The sequence below is a fragment of the Cololabis saira genome, chromosome 14 (genome assembly GCF_033807715.1).
Source record: "Cololabis saira isolate AMF1-May2022 chromosome 14, fColSai1.1, whole genome shotgun sequence".
Lineage (NCBI taxonomy): Eukaryota > Metazoa > Chordata > Actinopteri > Beloniformes > Belonidae > Cololabis > Cololabis saira.
The window spans coordinates 22,880,500-22,903,297 of NC_084600.1; the positions used below are offsets into that span (position 1 = coordinate 22,880,500).

The window sequence follows — 22,798 nt, forward strand, 5'->3', positions numbered from 1 at the left end:
TGCTCCACCATCGTGCACCAGTGTTTGCATATTTCAATTGAAACTTTGTATTTTTGTGTTTAATTAAGGCCTCTTGAGCTGCCTTCAGTGTAAACAGTATCTGTTGTATTTGTGTGTTTTGCAGCTATGTTTATGGTGGGTGTCTGGGTGCCTCTTTGAACGCAGCTCAGTTATGTTTAAGGCGCAACAGGAAGAGAGCCACCAGCACCACCGCCGCCGCTGCTGCTGCCACTGCTGCTGCTACTGCTGCTGATGCTGTTGTTCTCTTCACATCTATTCTTCCTGAAGAACACTGGAGTGTGTTGTTCACACCTCTTTGCCTCCTTCACAGCCACAAAGAAAACAAAGGGGTCTTCGCTCTTGCGAGACCTGATTGCAGTCATTAGGATGCACAGGCGCTCCCGGTGTGACAGAGCCTGTCCTCGAGGGGATTCCGCTTGCACAGCTCCACCATTTGGGTTTTTTTAATAACAATCACCTGAAATTGCTGCAATTAGCTTACAGCTACAAGGAGATGGAGAACAGAATATGTGGGAGATGGAGGGAGGGAGGGGTCAGCTGCAGGCTCACATTCAGGAAACCTTTTGAATGTCAGCACCTCTCCCTAATGGACATTTAAGTAGGCCTTTGTGTTTATCAATTATCATCCATGAAGTTATAAAAGATCCACTGAGTCTTATTAATCAGAGCAGCATGGAAAATGTCTAAAGGTAACTCTCTTCACCCCTAACATCCCTTACCACCACCTCCCACGAGCTCTTTGTGTGCATGTTTAAGAATGAACTGACTTCAGCGCCCACACAAAATACCGGCTTTGATTGAAAATTTGATTCTAAGAAAGGGCTTTTCTGTGTGGAGTTTGCATGTTCTCCCCGTGTTCCCTTGGTAGCTAATGTGAGCTACCCTCACAAAAACGTCCTGGGCTATACATGCCCCCTCTGGCCAGCCAGGGCGCCAGATGGGGTGGGGAGGATCTGGCCGGAATAACGTGATCCTTCCACGCGCTACGTCCGGCCAGAGAAGTCCCACCCTGTCTGGTGAAAAGCAGCGGCCTGCTCACTCCTCAGGTTAAGGAGGAGACCTGAGCTCAGTGCAGGCCCTCCCTGGGTTGGTAGAGGATGTCAATGCCCAGATGATAATGGGGAAAAAAATCGTGATAAAAATATTTAAAAAAAAGAATGAACGTTGGGGAGTATTTAACATCTGAACAGGTGCCTGGGTGCTGGTTGGATGCTGGTTGGATGCTGGGTGATGCAGTGCTTCATTGCTGTGCATGAAAAGGTACATTTGCAGGAATAACATATTTAAAGGCATCAGTGTGTAAGGTTCAAGTCAACCGTTTTATATCATTTTGTGTACAGGGACACTAGATAAACTTTATGGTCCATAAAAAGTTTAATTAGTCCTTGTGGTCGTATTATGAAAACAATATTATTATTATTCTTGTGAGGTTATGCAGTGAAGGGCAACAAAAACAAGTCAAAAATGAAGTGGTCACATAGTTTGGGGCTGTGTCAGCATGAAGATAACTTATTCAAGGAGCTGTTCAGTTTACGTTTTTTTGGGGTGCTGTGACATCACAGAGCCAAATAAGAGCCGAATGATCCATCTTTGCCTTCTTCATCTTGATCCAACCTCACCCCGTGCTGGATACTGTACCAAGGAAGTGGGTGGCAATAATCCTTAAAGCCTGTCTCAAGAGTCACATCTGTGAACGACCGGGGTGCAGTCACTTGGAGTGGCTCTCTCCAACCCCAGAAACTGGTTGATGCAAGCTGTGGTGTAGGTATGGGATTAAAATCAGTGTTTGTACTGTACCTCTGTGTTAATCTGACCAAAACACATTCCATTAAGATTTATGTCAGCTTGTAAGTCTAAATAAAAAGTGCACTTCTCTTTGGTCTTACAAGCATTGACAGACAACCCCGCTGCCCAAGCTTCAGGCTGTGGTGAAGGAGTTGAAGTGGTTCTTTTGGAATGTCCTCCAAGGGGCGAAGTTTAACTTTCAAACCATCAGAAGTGGAGTAGTAAAGTCCGGAGAAACCTGAGTAAAGGATAAAGGATGGTTTGTGGGAGTGCTTTCTGTTCAGCTTTGTTCATTGTTCAGCTGAGTGTGTGGAACGTTACCTTTTTTCATCAAAATTCCCTTTTTGTTGCCATACGCACTGATTTCACAGTGGTTTTGCAACAATATGTCTCGCTCTCCAGACAGTTCTGTGGCTCTCGTTCCACTTTGCCCCCTCCCAATGTGTTGTTATGTAGCACCACCCACAGGTCAACGGGGGGGCGACAGGCTGGTGTGGGGAAGCTTTTCTCAAGGAAGAAAGACTCAAGGCTCTGACTGGAGCAGCAACAGCAGTTTTTCTTTGAGTGTGTGTTCTGAAAGCTCAACATAAAACCCCCCAAAGAAGAAAGAAAAACGTGTTCAGGCACAAAAAGGGAGAATAGTGCCCGCCTCATTGTTCCTTCTAGTGGGACGGAAAAGAAAGTGAAGTGCTCACCAGAGAAGCCAGCGCGCTCTCGGGTTGGGGCTTTGTTCAGGCTCTGCTGAATTATTTACCCGTATGTTTAAAAGAAAACTCGGGGGAATTTCGAAATTCATTCTTCGGAGCCCGCGTTCGAGTCATTCCATCTTACAAAAACTTGGCATCCTTTCATGGACTGTAGATTTTACAGGCAGCTGTAAATGAATAGTTATCAGGGAACAAATGAAAAAGAAGTTGTGATAAAAGGCGTACTTGAAAGTGTGCTTTTGACGGCAGTGGATTCTTGTTTTAACATTGTTCTTTTGCTCACATCATGTTCACTTGCAAGGCTGCAAACAAGTAAAAACATTTCTCCACTACTGCTCTATATATTTTGAATGCATGCTTCACTCATGTATATGTATATATACATGAAAAATATGTATGTATGTATGCATGTATGTATGTATGTATGTGTGTATATATATATATATATATATATATATATATATATATATATATATATATATATATATATATATATATATATGTATGTGTGATTTGTTGATCCTCTCCATATTTTATGATGCACGTTCATGCTTTGCAGAGTTGTTTTAACTGCAACTCATAGATGTTACTTGTGAAAACGATCTAATTAACTACACGTTTGGTGACTTAACTGATTCTATTGATAATGAAGTTTTACATAAATTGAAAACATTAAAGATCCTGTGAAATACAGTGAACAAAGTGTCTCTGCTGATGTGAAGGGAACTCACTGAAGTCCTCGTTCCCACAGATTTCACAAGGTTTTGTTTTGGGTGGCGCTTCACTGTTTCGTCTTTCTTGGAGGAGTGTGATAAGTTTATCTGCAGAAATGTGGACTATCTTTCAAGGTTAGCTCTCCATTATCACCGAAGCAGGCCGGCGTATGAGAAAGCAGAGTCAACCTGAAAACCACGACCCAAACTAAATTCCTGCTTCCTATCAGCATCTCCTTCCAGCAGCCAGCATCTTGGCTCTAAAGTCTTATCGGTCTGCACTGTCATGCAGGTTATCGTGCATTTTATTCCTAATAGGATATAATTATCAGACTGTTCCTTTTTTGGCCTTTTTTTACAGTAATTTCTTCGCGGATAGATGTTTTCCACTGCTAGTACAAGCCAATCTACGGTCCATCATCCCTTTTCCTGGGTTATTTTACGCAGTCCCTTTGCCATTCACAACCAATGTAGTTCAAAGCCATTTGACACAAAAGCTGTCACAGTGGGAAGCCGCAGAAATTCAAAGTATAACTCCCACATTACTTCCTTCAGCATTTCTTTGATTAGACCTCGGTGGATTCTTGACTGCCTGCATAAAGTCATATAGTGCCGGCCTATTTGAAATGATTACACCAGTCTTGTTCCAGTAAATGCCTCAAGTTTTCTGTGATAAACCTCAGACAGAGAACCCAATTTTCCCCAGCTAAATTCAGCGAGCCTCGGGCAGACTCCCACTCCTGCAGAGCCTGCCTTTTAAATTGTTTTATTCAATTCTTTGTGTGCCATTCACCAAAATTTCCACAGTGAGGGCCACGAAAATAATTTTCAGCCTTTCCTCAGGGAGAAAAAAAAGCTATATTTCCTTTTTTTCTTTCTTTTTTTCATTCTCTCTTTCCACAGCATGACCAAGAGTAAGCACAAAAGGGAGACAAACGGCTCAGTATCAGCCCTGATTTTTTTGAATAGCCCAGTGGGAGCGCGGGAAGTCGGGGTGCACACAGCAGATCAGCGTTGCCCTGAAACAGCAGCCATGCTGTGAGGGAGATGGCTTTTATCTGAGACGGTCTGACTGTTAGCCACGGGTCTGCAAATGAAACAGAGGGAGGAGGGACGCAGCCTGCACACATTCAAGGCCCCTGTTGCCTCGCTGTGGCGCTGCGGAGGGGGGTAGAACGCAGCGGAGGATAAACAGACAAAAAGCTTGCAGATAATTCCACTGAAAATAGAGTGACACTCTTTTCTCTCTGTTTTTAAATTCATCAAGCCTCACGCTGCGCCACTAGTGATTGCTAAATATATGCAGCTCATCTGATGTGGATGCGTAAACTCTGTGTAAAAGGATGGCTGTGCAGACAGATTGTTTGCTCTGGGCTCTCTGGTGTGTGGGATCCGTCAGCACCGTCTCTTATTCCTTTCCACATGAACTTTATTGAGTTCCCAATTACGATGCTGGTCCTCTTGTCCTGGGCTCATTGCTGAATTCGCCGTACATTTTTGTAAGAAAGTGCTGCTGTGTATTCAGGCCAGCAGCTCTGCTAGGTAGGCAGACAGTGAGGCAGACTGACTCGCCTCTTCTGGCCCGAGACCCTGTTTAACAGGCATAAGGCTCACACATGTAATACTTGGAATGGGAGGGCGGGCTTAGCTTTTAGCTCTCATTGCAGCTGACGTCGTATCAGGCATTGAGACAAGGCCAAACTGCCGCAGCCCTATTAGCCCCCCGTCTGGGTTTGCTTCCCTTCAGTCTGACAGTAATGTTTGGTGAAAAAGGTGGCTCTGGAATGTAATGTAATGGGTAGAAATAACCCTGTGGGCTCTACACGGAGAGCCATCTCCTGCTGATGTCTCCCCTGAGCCCGCCAGGCTGCCTGAGCGGCAGCAGCAGGGCACAGAGGTGGTGCATGCAGTAGGTGGAGCTCTTGTGTTGGCTTTTGCTGCTGGAGCTCCATTCCAGCTCTGTGTGTGTGTGTGTGTGTGTGTGTGTGTGTGTGTGTGTGTGTGTGTGTGTGTGTGTGTGTGTGTGTGTGTGTGTGTGTGTGTGTGTGTGTGTGTGTGTGTGTGTGTGTGTGTGTGTGTGTGTGTGTGTGTGTGTGTGTGTGTGTGTGTGTGTGTGTCCTTTTTAGAAGGCGCTTATGCAAAATGCAGAGATATCATATAACAAAGGATTTATGGGCCCTCTGTATGTACACACAGGCCCAGTCGTATAACTGCTGAAAGCATATTTGCAGTACGGCGCTAATTGACAGCTCATGATGGGTGGCGCAACACTGCCAATTGTTTGTGTTTATGTTAGACCTTATTGTAATGGGCACTTATGTTTGCAGCTCGTGATGGTTTGTGTGCATGAAAGGATACAAGCGCTCCATGTAATGCACACAACCCCACATATCTTTGTCTCCCAGCTCCTTGACAGCATATGCAGTGGAGAAAACGTCTCCCCTTAATTCCTTCGTTCCTTGCCTGTTTTCCCTCCTCCTTCTCTCCCTCTCTGTCTCTCTCTCTCTCTCTCCCACTCCCTCTCTCCCCCTTGTGCCACTGCAATCTACCGCAGGCCCTCCATCTCTCCGGCCTGTCAGCATGCTTTTTCATTTGGCTTGTTGCTACAGGGGGCTCGACGCTGGCAGATTACAACTCGGCAGCCAGTCATTTTCGATTTATCAAAGCCCCCCCCCCCTCCCCTCCCTTTCTCCCCACCCCAGCCCGCCACACTCCCTACCCTCATCGGAGTCGGTCCAGACATACAGCAATACCTCATCACATCACCGCTCAACATACTTCCCTCCCACCCACCGTATCTTCCTCTTTTGATCAGTGCAGAAAATTTAGTGCACAAGCCTCGGGACTGGAAAAAAAATCTATTGTGACAGTGGAGGGATGTAAGGTAGAGAGGCAGCTAGAGCTGTATTATTACTTAGGCCTCTGTCACTGGTGATGACCCGGGAGAGTGGAGGATATCGATCGCGTGTCACTCAAGGCATTCAGCAGATTGCATTGACAAAGCTTGTCGGGGCCTTTAATAGCAAGGTTAGCAACCCCGGCTGTTACCCAGGAGAAAACTCTAACTGTGCCCTATTTCACGGTGGCTTTTAACCATTCGCTGGGCCTAGAGAGTGGATTGATAACAGTCAGGAAGTAATTTTACTCTCATAATAGCCTTCCTGTGGTTGACATTTGTGGCCCTTAGCCCCTGTAAAAGTGCCTCTCCAAGCACAGGAGGAAGAAGGCCGGCATTGTCTGGCGGCTCTTTTTGTGTGACAGAAAATAGCTTTGCATGAGCAAAGATGTGGTACGCCAACCAAATCATGGTGGAGAACGTGAAACCCAGAGGGGGAGAGGAGGAAACAAATCAAAAGAAGCGTACAAGTATGATTTATGAGTTGAAGGAAGTCCATTACTCGGTAGAGGAAGCCCAGACACAAACACAAACAAAGTGAGGCCACGGCTTGCAAAGAGGGTCACGGAGCGATTCTCTTACCCTGCCACGGTGACTGGTAGCTGCTAAAAACACTGCTTATCACCAAGGATGAAAAAGAACTGAAGAGATTCAAATCTCACTGTAATTCTCAATATAAATAAGAGCATTAAACCATCTAAATAGTTTCTCTTTTATTTATTTTCTTTTGAAGTCATGTGGATCGCGGCTGAAATGTAACGGCTCCCGTGCGAGTTGGGAGTCGCCTTTTCTGCCAATGAGCAGCTGCGGGGTTTCTACAGCCTGCATGGTATGGTCTTTGGAGAGCTGACATCGGTGCTGAAAGTTACTCATGTACCATTTAATAGTTAGGTAATGACAGGGGTTAAAGCCGTTTTCCTGTGCAGAGGTGGACTCTTGTGTTTGTGAAGTGATAAAAGATGATAATGTTTAGTCTTGTGTGAAGCTGTTCCGCTTGTTTAACACAAGGTAGCCTCCAAAGTTGCTCCAACTTTTTCACATGAATCATTAAAATAGTTTGATTATTGCTAAAAGAAGAAACAAAGAGTCCACTATAACCAGTGGACAGTTTCCGTCTGTGCTTACATAAGTCCTGCACACATAAGACGTACCAAGCAGGTTGTTCTAAAGCAGGCTGATAGAAACATGTCCCAGAAGCTGATGTTGACGGTTCACTGCCCTGCTCAGGTGGGTGTATGATCGGCGCAGTAGCACCTTTATTGCACTTTAATTGTCGGGTGCATTTCATCCGACTGCAGTGTCTGCTGGTTGTAGATGTTCTTGTTTGTGCTGAAGAGTGTAAAAACTGGGAAACAATGTACTCAGTCAGACTTTTCTCTCTCGTGGTGGGAACATGTGCTTCAACTCTGTTTTACCGAGAATCTGCTAATAATACACTTTTCTGAAGAGTTTTTCTTTCTCATTTGTAGCAGCAAAGCAGCTCAGAAACGTCTTTTATTGGACTGATTTCACAGCGTTCTCGTCACATTCGGCTCCTCCTGTTTTTTGCAAATAGTATTAGCTATTTCCGTGACCCACCTTAAAAGGGTTATTTCATTTTAAATAAATAAATAAAGTGCTCTGCGTGAGAGTATGTATTTTGGAGTCTGCGGTGACAGCCCGCTCAACAACTCCAGCCAAACATAACCTTTGCACTGCGTTTTGGGCCACCTGGGTCTAAAAATAAGTTTAATTTCATTTAATTTAACCGCTCAGGTCTGCATGAAACTGAGTTCACGGGCCAGATCAGAGTGGGATGAACCAGCTTGTGCTGTTTCTAACAAAACTCATCAGACATTTCATCAACACCTCAGGAGATTTTACAACTTCTTAAAGAAAAAGGTTGGGGGATGGGGGCAACATGACACCTTTAGGGTTATGTATTTCTGGAGCTATGTGGATTTTATACTTGGGATGATTGTGACAGAAAGTTACAATTAAAATGCTGGGAATACTCGATCAATCAGAAGTATAGAGTAACTACCTTTTTGCAGGAAATCCCCCTGAACGATGCTTTAGCACCTAGTTCCTGGTGGTGTGTGCAGGCAGGCAGCTAGTAGCTGCTCCACATCCACAGAAGCAGCACAGGAAATGGATTCAGAGCAACAAACCTTCAGACAGACTTTATGCTCTATATCTCAGGAACATATTTCCCAGAATGAAAGGTCTGCAGCATCCTGCAGCATCAAGTTTATCCGACTTTCCTCTACTCTGATGAAGTGTTTGGAGTTGTCAGTTCTTAATTATATCTACAACTGGATATAGCAGCCTCATGCGGTTCGGTTAGCAGTTCTCAACACTGGAGGCCATCGGGGATGCGGGTCTGGGAACCTTCCGGACCTTCAGTACTCCACCATGGAGACACATCTGTTTCGGCCAGCAGCAGCTGCTGTGAAGGAGCTCTCTGCACAGAGTTGTTCTTGTAGGGCAGCATGAAAGAAAACTATGAAGAGTAATTAGTTTTCATGTAAATGGATCTAAAAAAAAAATAATATTGCCAGGAAGCTCCACCAAACCCCAACCAAAATGTGGTATTAAGATGGTGCTAGATACCCGGTTTCACTGACATCGTTGCAAACAAGGGAGAGACTTCATTCTGGGAGAAGATAAATGGCCTTGGAAGATGCTCCGCAGAGACCAACTCATCATTTAGTGTCAGGACCACAGTGCAGCTGATTGGATGATTGTTTTTCTAGAATTAAGGGGGAAAAGGTACATATTTTTAGGTTTTTGGGAAAAACATTTTGGTTAATTCTTGGACTCGTTGCTGCCACCTGTGAACTCGATGGTGGGGGGGTCAAGGAAAGTTCTTCACCCTCCGTATCTCTATGTAATCCTGATAAATGATGCCTGAACCAAGCCCAAACGCCAAAAGTATGTTTTCTCATTAAAGTGTTTAAGTTTTGACTGCACTAGTTGTGTGACTGAGTCGTACTTCCTTGAGAAGTTTAAGTTGGCTGAATTCCTGAGCTGAGTTTAAGTAAACCTCTAAACGAGCACACGGAGCGCTTTTTTAATTGGAAACATCACAAACCGTGAATGGAATGATCACAGCCCAAAAGAGGAAGGCTGTGCAGCTGGTGGAGAAAGCTGCCCAGAGCATCATATCTACTGGCCATCATTCACGGGGGTGAGTCAACACGTCTGCACCAGAACAAAACAATACGAGAAGACAGACCCACTCAGCCAGAGTCCATTTGGTTCCCAACGCTGCACCATCAGATTAAAGAGCGTTCTTTCCTTCATGATTGTGTGTGTGTTGCACACAGAGGGCCACGTCTAATATTTAGTTGTACAAATGGTTGAATAATGGTGATTAAATATATTTTGAATGTTGAATTTTCAACTGTCCATCATCCTGCTTGTGTTTTTACAAGATTTGACATTTCAGATAAGGGAGAATATGATGAATATTCACCACAGTGCAACTATAATGTCAGTGGATAATATTCTACCATCATTATAACTTTACATAACAGAAGAAAATAGTTGATGTTATTGCGTTTGAGTTATTGTTTTTGGTCTCAGAAATCCTGGTGATTTGAATTACAGTCATGCTGTTTGGCTGCATTTTTGTTGCCCTTGGCTTTTCCCTGACTCGCATTACCAATCTGTTGAAACAACCAAAGCAGATGTTTACTAATGGACTCCTCACAAGCGAAGCAAACTGCTGCTATTAATATGGAGAGACCGTTGCGCAGTCTTGTTTTTATGACTTGATAACGATGGATGTGAATTTCAGAAAGGTGGCTAAACGGGGACATTTACAGCAGGGATTAGTGATAAGCCAGAACCTGTGTCAGCCAAATAGAAAATGTATATCCTGCCATCAGATTTTACAGCCCGTTCTAATCCCCCAGTGGCAGCGCAGATGGAGCCGAATGCAGGTAAGATGAGACGCTGTTTGATTTATGCTGACGTGCAAGCCACAGTTTGGGCGTCGGGAGCAAATATGAGGACACTGAGGGTCATGTTACCCCTCTTTAAAAGGTAACTATATAAATGATAATAATAATAATCATCATAATAAGGAGGTCTGTACAGAAGCAGGCGCCAACATATCTGCAACGGTGGTGCAGCATGTGCAGCTGCTACAAATACTCATAGATCCTTTTTGAGCTGCGCAGTTTGGGTTGCATCCAAACCCTCCTCCCATCTCTTATTTTATTTCATTTATTTATTTATTTTGAGACAGTAAAATCACTCTGGCCAACTTTTCTAAGTATTTTCACAGTCTTGGCTGTAGTTACATTTTTCCTTGTGTGTCGTAGTGATTGTGTGAGATGTGCAAACGCTAAGCTGCTCTAAACTCTCCCCCGTTGGGCGCAGCGATGCAGTAGAGATGTTGACAGGTTAACCTGCACTTGACCCCACGTGTGCAGAGTTTCAGTGACACTAATCACAGCTGCTATGATAAAAGCCTTCACCGCTTTGTTCGCTGTTACTGGACGGGAGCCAAATTTTAGAGAAAGCTCTGTCTTGTTGCCGTGTCTCAGTGTTGATTTATGAAATGCAGAATATCATCTCGGTTTCTGGGACGGAGGATAAAAATGCTATGCAGTCCCACACAGGACGGGCCACCTAATCAATCTAGCAACGGTACGGTGCTTTGAGCGCCAGGCTGCACCGAGCGGCGATGCACACCTGCTCACCTGAGACGAGTCTTTGACTCTGACATTCACTTTGTCATTCACTGAGGTCTGAGGTACTGTAACTGCAGATGATCACAAGTCTGCTGTGCTGCGTTGGAATTCACTGGTGGCAATTCAATGAGGAAATGATGTCATAATAAGTGTTTTATTGTTAATACGTGTCCATCGCTCAGTCTGTGCAACCTTTTTTGTCTTTGCTGCCATGTCATTATTCTATTCTACACAATGACAAGCAGACCACAAATGCTGTGATTTGTCCACTGTACGACATCGTTTCTGGCACTTGGCTTTGTCCCTTCTGCTGGGCTCGTTCAGCGGTCATACAAACCCCCTACTTGCATGACCTCTCGTTCACCTGCCATGCAACTGATGCAATGAAACCATTTACGGTTCCACATCAATCATCTGCAATCAACATCCTTTCTCATAGAAAAGCAAAACTGGCTGATAAAACTGGCTATCTGTCCAGGGTGTACAAGGTGTATAGAAAACAGGAGGATGGATGGATCCTTCTGAAACCTGACACCCCCCCATCACTTTGGTAGTAAATTGCTTGGCAACACTTTTGACGTATACAACCTCGATGGAGAACTTTAAAGGGTACACGATGGCATAGAGGAGACGGCGTTCCTCTTTGCATCCAGTTGACAGAAGCATAAATCAGGCTTAACATCGTTTAGGGTCCTCCAGGCCTGAAAGCATGTCATTCAATGTGCCAGTCGGATTTGCAGGGTCCCGTCGGGGTTTCGGGGGGGTTGATTGGACCCGAGTGTCTGATGCCACAACTTAAAACCAGCTGCTATGAACAGAGCACTGCAGACATGGTTAGAAAGGGAGCTTTTGTACCGTGTCTCTGTGATATTTTGGCCTAAGAAAGAATATTTCATTACAACCTCTGGAATTTCTTTTAATTTTACTTTTAATATTACTTTTATGCTTTTGTGTTGTACATAATTACAGTCATATGATCAGTATAGGTGATGTCTTTTGTCTCATTGCAACAAGGGAACATGGCTCCGTTCCATGGTTTCCTCTCTTATAACAGGCTCTAGTTATGCATTTTTATAGGAAATATAACAGGCGAGCACTTTGCTTCTATTCCTGTAACACAAATAGAGCCCTCTTTCCCTAAACTAGAAGCACTTGTCTATCACATTACCACATGAGCCTCACACAAGGCTTGACCCAGTGTTAAGTGTCTGCGCTAAATTTCATTGCCTCCATCTCCTGGAAGGCCTGCCAATATACTGGCAGTGAATTCCTAGAGGAAAATAAATGGCAATAAAAGAGAGAAATGATAGCCCCTGCAAGGCGATAGGAGAGGGCTTTTTCTCTGCTCTCGTTTTTCCATACCACTCTTTATTGAGGCTGCCCAGCGCGGGCGGCTCTGATTTGGCACGCCGACTGTGACTTTACTTGGATGCAAGCTTGAAAGCCAATATTGAAAGAATGACCCCCTAGCACATATTGAAGAGCAGGGGAGTCATATAATTAATTGCGTACAGATTTCTTTGATGAGCAGTTATGTGTTGATGAGCGCCCGGCTGGGCTGCCAGGAATCGGATACTTTTCAGTGTCCCTTTGCTTTGTGGGAAGGCGTCTCGTAACATTACTCTCCTGGTCGACTTCGTCTGCTCTACATTGAGGAAGTTGAAGCTCAGGGAAATGGAGGCACGTAAAGTGGAAGGGAAGGTTATTTAACTGCCACACTGGGCTACTATAACAAGATGTTCAGATATGATCTGAGAGAGTAGAGGTCTCCCACTGCTCTTATATTCTCCACACCCCCCCACCACCACCATCACCACACTTCTCCTCCTGCTCAGTTCATTATTAAATCTGGGAATTGTCCCCATAACTCAATCCACTAGACTACTGCATTATATGATCATTTGTGAGGGGGATGATTGCGACGCAGGGCGGAGGATGGATGTTAAAAGCATATTGATTTGTCTGTAATGTCGTCATAGATCAGAGATTTATGGCAATATATAAATGCAGGCGCAAGCTCTAGTAGCCTCCAGCCTGCGGTGGAGGAAATGGAGTCCTTAGTATGACTGATGAGATCTAGACAGTGCTCTCAACCACATTTAGCACCCCTCCCACTCCCCGCCTCACCCCTCTGAGCCTCCATTTCCCAACTCCTCAGCCTCTCAGGATGCTCTCGCCCTGCAGCTGCTGTGACGAGGCCTCAGTGGTTCCATATCTCGGCTTCGGCTTCAAATTCCAACGCTGGTTACAAAAGCCTCCTCTGCAGCCTGAAATAGGTTGGCTTGGATGCAACTGGCGTCACTCAGCTCTCCCTGTCTGATAAGGTCACCAGAGATCACCTCTGCGAACCGTTTCTAAAACCACTGAACGAAAACGGCTCTGCACAAAAATGCACAACACAGTAGGGCTGCACGATTCTGGACAAAATGAGAATCACGATTTTTTTGCTTAGAATTGAGATCACAATTCTCTCACGATTTTTTTCCAATATAAAATGTATTGCACTTATTACTTTAACTTTGCAACAGCTGAACAAAAATATAATAACAATAAACATCTCTTGTCTTCTTTACACAAACCTTTGAATAATTTAAACAATAATAACAATTTTGAACAATATTTGTTCCTCCCTGAGTTGAACACCCTTTCAGAAAGGGGACTTGTAACAGATCCTGTAGTTCTGAGGCAACAAATTATTCCTCTGGCTGGGATGAACCCCCCATTGCCTTTTGCTGCTATTAAGAAGCTGCAGATACAAAAGGTAAACGTTACAAAAAATGATAAAAGACTGGCATCAACTTTGTAACAGCTGACATTGAACATAAAAACAATAAACATAAAAAAAAAAAAAAATTAAATCGTCGTCATTTGGAAATGAGATTGCGTTCAAGCATGAATCGAGATCGCGATTTTTTTTTAACGATTAATCGTGCAGCCCTACAACACAGACAGGTTCAACGTGTCAAATGTGATCAAAACAAATTAAAAAAGCTGTGACGTCCATGCTTCATGTACACCAACCAAAAGTTGACACTGTGCCGGTGACCTCTTCGCTACAAAGAAAGGGAACAGTAAACTCATTTGTGGCGGTTGAATGCGAGCTCTGATGCTCAGCGACAGGCTATGAGCGAGGGTGGCAGAAGGGATTATGGGTGATGAGAGGGCCAGGGGGTTGAGGGGTTGGGTGGGAGGGGGGGGTGCTGTCTGTGGAAGTTAAAGCTGCTGGACCTCAGGGCCAAGCATGGGGTCTGAGCCAGGCCCTGCTGGCGGGCTTGCCCACACAGCCGTCGGGGGGGTGACGCGGGGTCTCGTGTCAGCCCCGAACAGGCCTCCACTAACCCGCAGCTCCCATTTTCACATTAGTCTTGTCAGATAACGCCAGCTGTGAGTTAAACAGGCCCAGCAGTTTCCAACTGCTGTTGTCAACCAGCCCACGGTGGTGTTGCTCGATGGGCTCACTGCGAGGCGGATGAGATGTAGAGGCTGGTAGGAACATAATTAGCCGCGCTTATTATGGTGTAATATCCTCAGGCTATCAGAGAGCGTCTGCATCAAGTCCAAGGAAATGCTTTAAGTTCCTTTTAACTGCTTCGTTGTGAAACTCTCTTGCACTTTATTAGCCCCGGTATATAGACCTCTGAAGACAACATAAAGCAGATATTCAAAGTGTAGTGAGGGGAAACTGAGGGCATCTGACATTACTGCTGGAAATAGACAATTTATTATCAGCAACAGAGGCGAGGCAGTGGATTATCTATAAAACTTTCATGGTTCTCCCTCAGTGGCAACCAGCCATAAAACTTCCCAAATGAGGGACTAGTTAATTTACTTGTTAGAGCAAATTAAAAATTTATAAGCGCTTTTAGGTAAATGAGATCCTCTTTCATTGCCGCCCTAGTGGGATTCTTTCTGCCAGATCCTGTGAGCACAGGTTAGCTGTTGTGAAAGCCGCAGAAGAACAATAAAAGCCGTTAAATTGTTCCAGGTTTTATTACCGCCAAGCTCCGCAGCTGCTGTTGTGCGTAACTAAGGGAAACCAGAAGCCGATGGCAGCACAATCCCACCGAGGCCAGTCGAAAGCTGAGCCCAGTTTTCTCCCCCTTTTATCCTTCTTTTTTCTTTTCTTTCTTCTTCTTCGTCTCTTTGTGGAATGAAGGGTGGGGATGTGGGGGTGGAGCTGCCGAGGAGGATTGTTTGTGTATGACTCTGTTTAAAAAGGCCTTTGTGGTTAGAAATGTTAGCAGGCCTACTTTTGTGCTTGATTGCATTGGGGCTGTAGTGCAGCCCTTGAGAATAGGTCAATACACTTGTAAAAATCCACTATGGCAGTGGTGAGCACTTTTCAGTAAGTGAGAAAATAATTGACTCCACATGTTTGAGACAGTGTTGTAATAGCTGCTTTACAGCACATTTCAAGGTAACGGGGCTAAACGAGATGTCTGATTTTAACCTTCGTCTTGGAATGTACCTTCGCAACGCCTCCATCTAACGTTATTACTTTTTCTCGTCACCTCCCGCATAGCTGACACCATTATGAAAAGACCACAGTCCACATTCACTGGCTTCTTTTATGAGATTTTGTATTTACTTTTTGTTCACTGAGATGTTGTGCATGTGTCAAGATTAGTAATTTTTAAAGAATTTATACTACTCAGAGGCACCTCAAGGTATTTCAAGTGGCAGCTCCAACAACGGTGTATTCAGGTTACGTGTAAACACGGTTACAAATTTCATCCCAAACTTCGACCAGACCTGTTGAAAAGCAGCTTCCCTCAGAGTTTCCTCGTGTGTGGTCGGACTTACTGAATTCAACAGTGCGTGGCTCAACGTGCAGTATTTTGTGTGAAACGGGTTGATCTTCTGTCAAGGCCAGTCAAGAAGTGCTTATCTTCTGACACCTTTTAGGAAATCCACGCCGTAGGAGAGGTTTGTGAAGAGAGCGGCTGACAGGTCCTTAGACAGGTTTTTACGTCATATCTGTCACATAGGTTGTATACAGCTCCATATGAGAGAAGAAAGGCCATCAAATATCCTGCCTTCATACTATTTCAAACTAAATAAAAATCAGTTTTAGAATTGCTGCTGTTTTTATCCCAGATTTCTTTGAATTTGAGGCGCTATTATTTCTGTATAAGAATGTTCCCAGAAAAACTGCTTTTCACTGTTATTATATGTGGTTTGCTTTTTATATAAGGGTGTAGTTGACTTAAACACATTTTGTTGGTGATGTAAAAAAAAAACAAAACTGTCAAACTAAACTATAACAATAAAACGGTGGGAGTAACGGGTCAAACTTGCACTTTTAACTTGAGTTCCCCTTTTGTTCCCCTTTAATAATTATGTGTAATCAATGTGAATTTGTTTCTCGTGAACGTGCGCTGGACCATGCTGCATGCAATGTTCCTGCATGAAGCTTTGACCGCTGAGGGAAACACTTTAGTGTTTGTTTATTCTCTAGAGATGAGGAAGAGTAAACAAAAAAAGGATTAATCTCCTCCCAACAGACTGAGATAAAGCAACTGCCTTAAACTTAATGGCAGTTTCTCTTACTGGTAGTTTAAATGTTTCATTATGTTCTAATGCCTCGCTCGGTCTTTAATTGTTGTGAAATCATCCTCTGGAATATTAAAAACATTTGTTTATGTTCCTTGAAGAGCAGTCTTTACCCCATATGGTAACGTATACACTGAAGAGCATGTTTAGGCCTGAAACGGCTTCTTAATTAGTGTCTCATTAGCACATGGATCTGCGCATCAGTTTGAAACTGAAGCTCTGTTTAAAAGCCCATCAGAAGCACAGGGAAGGACCTGCACGCTGCTGCGAGAGTGATGAAATGATCTCAGATCACAGGAGGCCTCACCTCCCCACGCTTGAGCGTCTCCGTTAGAGTCCCTCACACACGGCACGCCGTTAGATTCCAGCTGCGCTGTCTGATGGCACTGACCACCACCACTCCCTGCATTTGCTTAAGATATGCATTAATCACGCCGTAAAAAGAAATGAATCCATCAACTGAAGCTCAAACAGAAGAGCAGATGAAAAAAAAGAAAAAAATCACACACAATTCTCTGAAGTAATTTAAGGGAGCTCAGGGGGAAATTAAAGAGAACAAGCTGAGGGATACGTTTTCAAATAGCTGTGTAATCAGGTCCTGAGCTTTGTAATAACCCTGAAAGATGAGAAGACCATTATTGGAATGTCTTCATTAGACATGTTCTTCAGACTTTACACGCAGTTGAATAAGTGCGACATGTCTGATTTTACACAGTACTTTGCCTCAGATAAATTAGGAAATCGATGGTGGAATTATTTAATTTTTCTATAGAAGAGCCGGTTTGACTCCACATTGATCAATGAAAGGCAAACCCTTCTATATATGTGATTATATCCTTTACAGCATTTATGAGCTCGGTTTCGGGCAGTGAATATTTGAGGGAGGGATTGGCAGCAGCCTCCGAGCAAAGTGCTTTTCTTCGCGCGCATGTGCGCGCTCATAAATGCGCTGGCACGCACCGCGCTGCCCACCGCCGTCAGCAGGGACACTGGTCGGTTCATAAATATTATAGGTCAACATGTTTTGATGAAGGCACCGTAAACCGGGGCTTAAACCACATCCCTCGTGCTTTTTCAGGGATCATTTCACAGATCAGTCTGGACAAGATATTGTTCCCCTGTTTGGTTTTGTTTTCGAGCAAAAAAAAAAAGTCATTTCCCCTCAGACAAACTGGCATTTATGAGAAAAACAGAGACTATGTGCCTCGGTTGTGTAGGAGGTGATTAGTGCTGTCACATCACATGGCTCTTCTCTCCTTGTATGGACCCTGTCTACCCCCCCCTCCGCCCAGGTCCACATTGACACAGACTCATGTACACGTGTGCGTAGGGAAAGCCTGATGCCAATGCGCTTATCACGTTCAACAGTCTGGCGAATCCACCGGCCCTCAGTTCATCATGCGACTCTCCCAAGGAATAGGATTCCCTTCACGCCTCTAATGGCTACAGAAAAGAGAACATTTTCATTTGAATTATCTGTTCGTTTCATGGGTTTCTGTGGTATTCCCCAGCCCGCTGCCCTTTCATCGCATTAAATGGTAGCTGATACCTGAAAGGAGAGAACCGATGAAAAAGCATCGGCCTGCAGGTGAGGGACGGGAGGAGGAGAGGGCTGTCATTTTCTGGTTCGAATCCTGTGTTTGTAGCGTCATGTGGCAGAAAAGTTGTTTACTGCATTTGTCTTATAAAAACAGAATTTTATGTTTTTTGAAATGAAACCGGCAGAATTTGCCTGGTTTCAGTGGCGCAGCATGGACTGGGAGTACGGAACCACCTCCTCCTGCTGAGCCCTGCACTCTCAAGACTCCTCCTGTTCTCCAGATTTTCTCAAGATCTCTCAGATGCTTGTGGATCGGCCAGCCCTCCTCCTTATTCTCATCATTTATCTGCATCTTGAACCAAGCGTGTAGGGGGTGACACTTGCTGAGCTCCTGCTGCCTCAGCATGCGGCGTCTGCCTGGGAAGGATGGGGGCTCTGTTTGAAGGTTCTGGAGGGGTGTTTTTCTCTGTTCCGTGGTCCGAGATGAGTCTCACACTGCGAGATCAGACGGCATCTATCATTGGCAAGCTGAGTGATGGCCACTGAATAGGCTCAGAAACATGACAGATTTACAGAGACAGCACCGCAGCTCCTGCCAGTTCTCACATATTCATGAACGGACGTCTGAGCGCCGCTTCTCCTCGCCAAAGTTGTTCACGTAGAACGCTGAATTACCATCTTAACAGTTGTGCTTCATGTTAAAGTATTGACCTTTGGTCTTGTGTGTTGTGTTTTGCAGCTGAAACCTGGGCAGAATAACTGCAAGGACAGTGACAGCGAGAGTGTGAGCGGGGAGTCCAAGCCGTCCATCAGGAGCAGCTCCAAGGACAGGCTGACAGATGTGAGTACCCTAGCTAACACCAGCACAGCGTTACAGGCCTTTAACTGGGGAGTGCAACGTGCTTTTGAGACAAACCTGTAAAAAGTTGTGAAAAGAAAATCCAAGTTGGGTGATGAAGTAACGCCCCACTGATAAGGCACCAATAATTAAGCGTGCATCAACATGGTACTTGGTATTTGTTCCAATACGCCGCTTGAAAACACTTCAGCTTTTAACGTTAAACACTCACCATCACCAAGGACAAGAAAGCCAGCAGAGCTTGTGTTGATGTTTACACTGTTTACACTGCTTACACTGTGCATTATCAATCAATCAATCAATCTTTATTTCTAAAGCCCTTTACAACACACAAGGTGACCAAAGTGCTTTCCATTAAAATCCACATTAAAACAAAACAATTTAAAAACAACATAATAAAACCATTACAATTAAATTAAGAATATATCACATCAATACTATGTATTAAAAGCCAGTCTAAACAACCAGGTTTTCAGTCTGGATTTAAAAACCCCAAAGTCAGTGATGGTGCGCATTTCTGGGGGCAGCTTATTCCAGAGCCTGGGTCCAGCAACGGAGAAGGCCCGATCACCCCAGAGTTTAGTCCCTCCATTATCATCTGGTGATGGTCACATGATCAGGGAAAGATACTCGTAACCTGGAGGAACAAATCAGTGAAAGCGTGTCATTGTTCAGAAATGTTTACATTTATTCTTCCATCCACATAGGGGTGGAACTTCTTTTTTTTTTTTAATGCATTTTGGTTTTGCATCAAGTGATTAAATGTGAGCAGTGTATAAAGGAGGTTCATATCAAGGCTTCTGGTGTGGTAACAAACAATAATGAGAACCTATCAATGCAGTACAAGCTGTACTTTATTTGTCATTGAGCCAGCGTCCCAGCACAATGCAATTTCATTCCAGCACAGCCCGTCCAAGAGTGTTGATAGCGCGACACAATTCCTCACACAGGCCAGAATAGCTGCCCACGTTTTCCGAATCTGTCGATATGCCAGGTAACCGCCAGCTCCAACATCCTCGACCGACAGCGTGGACTGACACACAACCCTCCACTTATGCCAATAGTCCATCGTGTATCTGGCGGCAAGCGTTCCAGGCACCCGCGCTCTCCTTCTCTCCTCTCTTGTCTAGGGTTAACCCTAACCCTATCTGGTGAAGTGCGTTGAGAGACCAGCTGACCATGGGTTAAGAATTCGGAAGATATCCAGAGAGAAGCTCCAAAATAGATTACCAAGACACCATAAGACAGAGCAGCAGCGAGGGGGTTGGGGAGGGAGAGGAGAAGAAGATGCGTCCGCCTTCACCGAGAGCAGGAAGAAATATCCTGAGGGCTGAGAAAGAATCTTCCGTAACATATTGAAAGACGCTCTGCTGGTGGCAGACAGTTTCTGCCTACATTTGATTCAGAATGTTCTTTACTGAAGGATCAATTGTAGCATTATGAGAGATAGTCTGAAGCATATTAATCCATCTCTCCATCCATCCATCTGTACTTAATTCCATGCGTCCATCCATCCATCCGTCCATCAATCTGTCCATGATTTCATCCATCAGTATGTATGTCCATCCATCCGTGATTCCATCCATCCATCCATCCATCCATCCACGATTTCATCCATCCATCCACGATTTCATCCATCCATCCATGTTTCTATCCATCCATCCATTATTCCATCCATCCAATCTATGAATTCATCCTGCATCCATCCATCCATGATTTCATCCATCCATCCAGTCGATCATACAAGAGGCAGGTGCCAGAGGAAGCAAGCCTGTCACTTGTATGATGACATCTGATTTTGGAGTTAATTTATTCACAAAAAGGAATGTGTTAATGTATTAATACAATATCAACTATAAAAATGAAACTTATTTTCCACTGACTTTGAGTTGATGGGTAAATTTACCAGGACACCTTGAATACAGTATCAGCGTGAATACTTGGCTTCATTGTGGAACATTTTTGTTAAAAGGATCAGTGCTTGTTTCTCGCCGAGCTGTTGTACTGTATTAATGTACGGTAAGTTGACCAAAGGATGGACAGACTTTTCTTTAATTCCTCTTGAAAAAATGACAGTATGGAAAAAGGTGTTTCCATCAGCAAAAGCAGCTCAGCTGAGCTCAAAACATTTACATGATGGAGATATCAAAACAACAGGGACACTCGCTAGGCCAAGAGAAAGACCAGCATAAACATCCATGTGCAAAGAGAACGAGGTAAGGTGATCAGTGTATCATGGGAGGTCAGTAGGGCTGCAACGATTCGTCGACGTTGTCGACAAAAATCGATAATCAAAATAGTCAACAATGAATTCCATTGTCGACAATTGTCGCCAGACGTGTTTTTCCAATGGAGTCAATACAATTTTTGCAGAGAGTCGCGCATGCACAATTGCGTCTCTGTGAGCGGTGGCGGGTAAAGGCTGGATTATGGTTCTGCGTTACACCAATGCAGAGCACACGCCGCTGCCGTGACGCTGTCGTGAACCCTCCGGACTTCTCCAACACTGTTGGCACGGTGCAATACCCCCCACGGCCTCTAGGGGGGCGCGATCTTTTCCTGAATGGTTTATCCGACTTTTCCGGTCACAGTGAATCAAAGAGATAAGGACAACTATTGTGCAAAAAAACAAAACAAAATAAATCACACATACACAAAGAAAAGAGCATTGAAAGTTCACTACTACTTCACGAACCGGAACCGGAAATGCGTTGCTACAAAGCAAACCAATCACAGCCCTCTCGGTCTGCATTGGTCTGCGACCTCTCGACGCGTAATTTGTGGGAGGTGCGCGTCAGGCACGGAGTCTGGATAGCCTGGATACGGCGAATAAAAAGATTACTTGCGAGGTTTGCAAAGCAGACCTTGCTTATCACGGGAGCACGTTCTGAATAATATTCTTTTTAGCAACTTAAATACCCCCAGTGTAAGCTCTATATACGTAGTTTATAGCACCGAATTGCAATTGTGGTAGTTGGAAAGCCTTGGAAGTATGGTGGTAATCACTGTCAAAACTTTGAGAACCACAGAGCTACAACTATTAGGTTTTTAAAAGAGGAAGTTTTAAACCTAATGTGAAAGGTAGACGGATGACTGATGGCTGAAAGCTCTGCCTCCCATTCTACTTTAGGGCAGTCTGGGGACCACAAGTGTGCCTGCAGTCAGAGTGATGGGCTATGTTGGCTAATATGTAACTATGATATCCCAAAGATGAGATCAAGGGTGGCCTTTAAAGTCGTATCTGAAGAAAAGTATTTGAAAAGCCGATCCTGGATGTGAAAATGCAGCCAACGAGAATCTGGAACTGATCTGTCCCTCAACTTTGCGTCTTAACTTTAGCTGCAGCATTTAGGATCAGAAACAAATCAATGCTTGTAAAATATGTTGGAATGGAAACAAGTGCAACATCATCAGTTGTATTATCAAGTGTTAAAATGTTTGTGTTGCTTTGCACTTATATTCTACCTCAACCAGCAGTTTGTGAGAAATTGTCACCATTTGAATTAAGCAGCCTTTTAAAATATGTCTGGTTAGAAGTACTATTTACGTCCTGCAGAGACACGAGCATGCACACATACATGCTCTGGCTGTCTGGAAGAGATTGTACACTACAATGAAGTTTTTCACGACCGATATTAGAAACAAAAAGGCACCTGGGCCTACAATCGTCATGGAGACGCTGGAGGCAAGTATTAACTGACAAAAGAAAGATCGCCTGTGTGTCCTTTCACCTTGTGACATATTCCAAGTTGTAAAGCGAGCTGGCTCGAGGGACCCTGCTGCCAGAAACCCGGCCCTGCTCTTTGATTTGTGTGGAGAATCCACAGCGAAGCGATCAGATATCTGGCCATAATTAAAGTTGTCAGTTGGGAAGCAAGCTAGTCTTTGAGAAAGACATGACTGAACAACTGAAGCAAGGCTGATTCTGCATGTAGCTTTACCATGCTTGACTGGGCATGAAATGAAATAAGTAATTTGATGTTGACAACAGAAATTGAAATGATACTTGCTGATTTTTGTTGGACTTCGCTGTGGCGACGAT

General features: G+C 44.3%; 1 protein-coding gene across 9 annotated transcripts in view; it reads left to right on the forward strand.

Annotated features, from left to right (window-relative positions):
- auts2a (activator of transcription and developmental regulator AUTS2 a) overlaps positions 1–22,798 on the forward strand; it is a 352,954-nt gene that overhangs the window by 146,293 nt on the left and 183,863 nt on the right. For all 9 annotated transcript variants that reach the window (XM_061740173.1, XM_061740172.1, XM_061740176.1 and 6 more), the window contains one exon: positions 18,637–18,738. In XM_061740173.1, the coding sequence (XP_061596157.1) occupies positions 18,637–18,738 (102 nt within the window). The remainder of the gene's footprint in view (positions 1–18,636; positions 18,739–22,798) is intronic.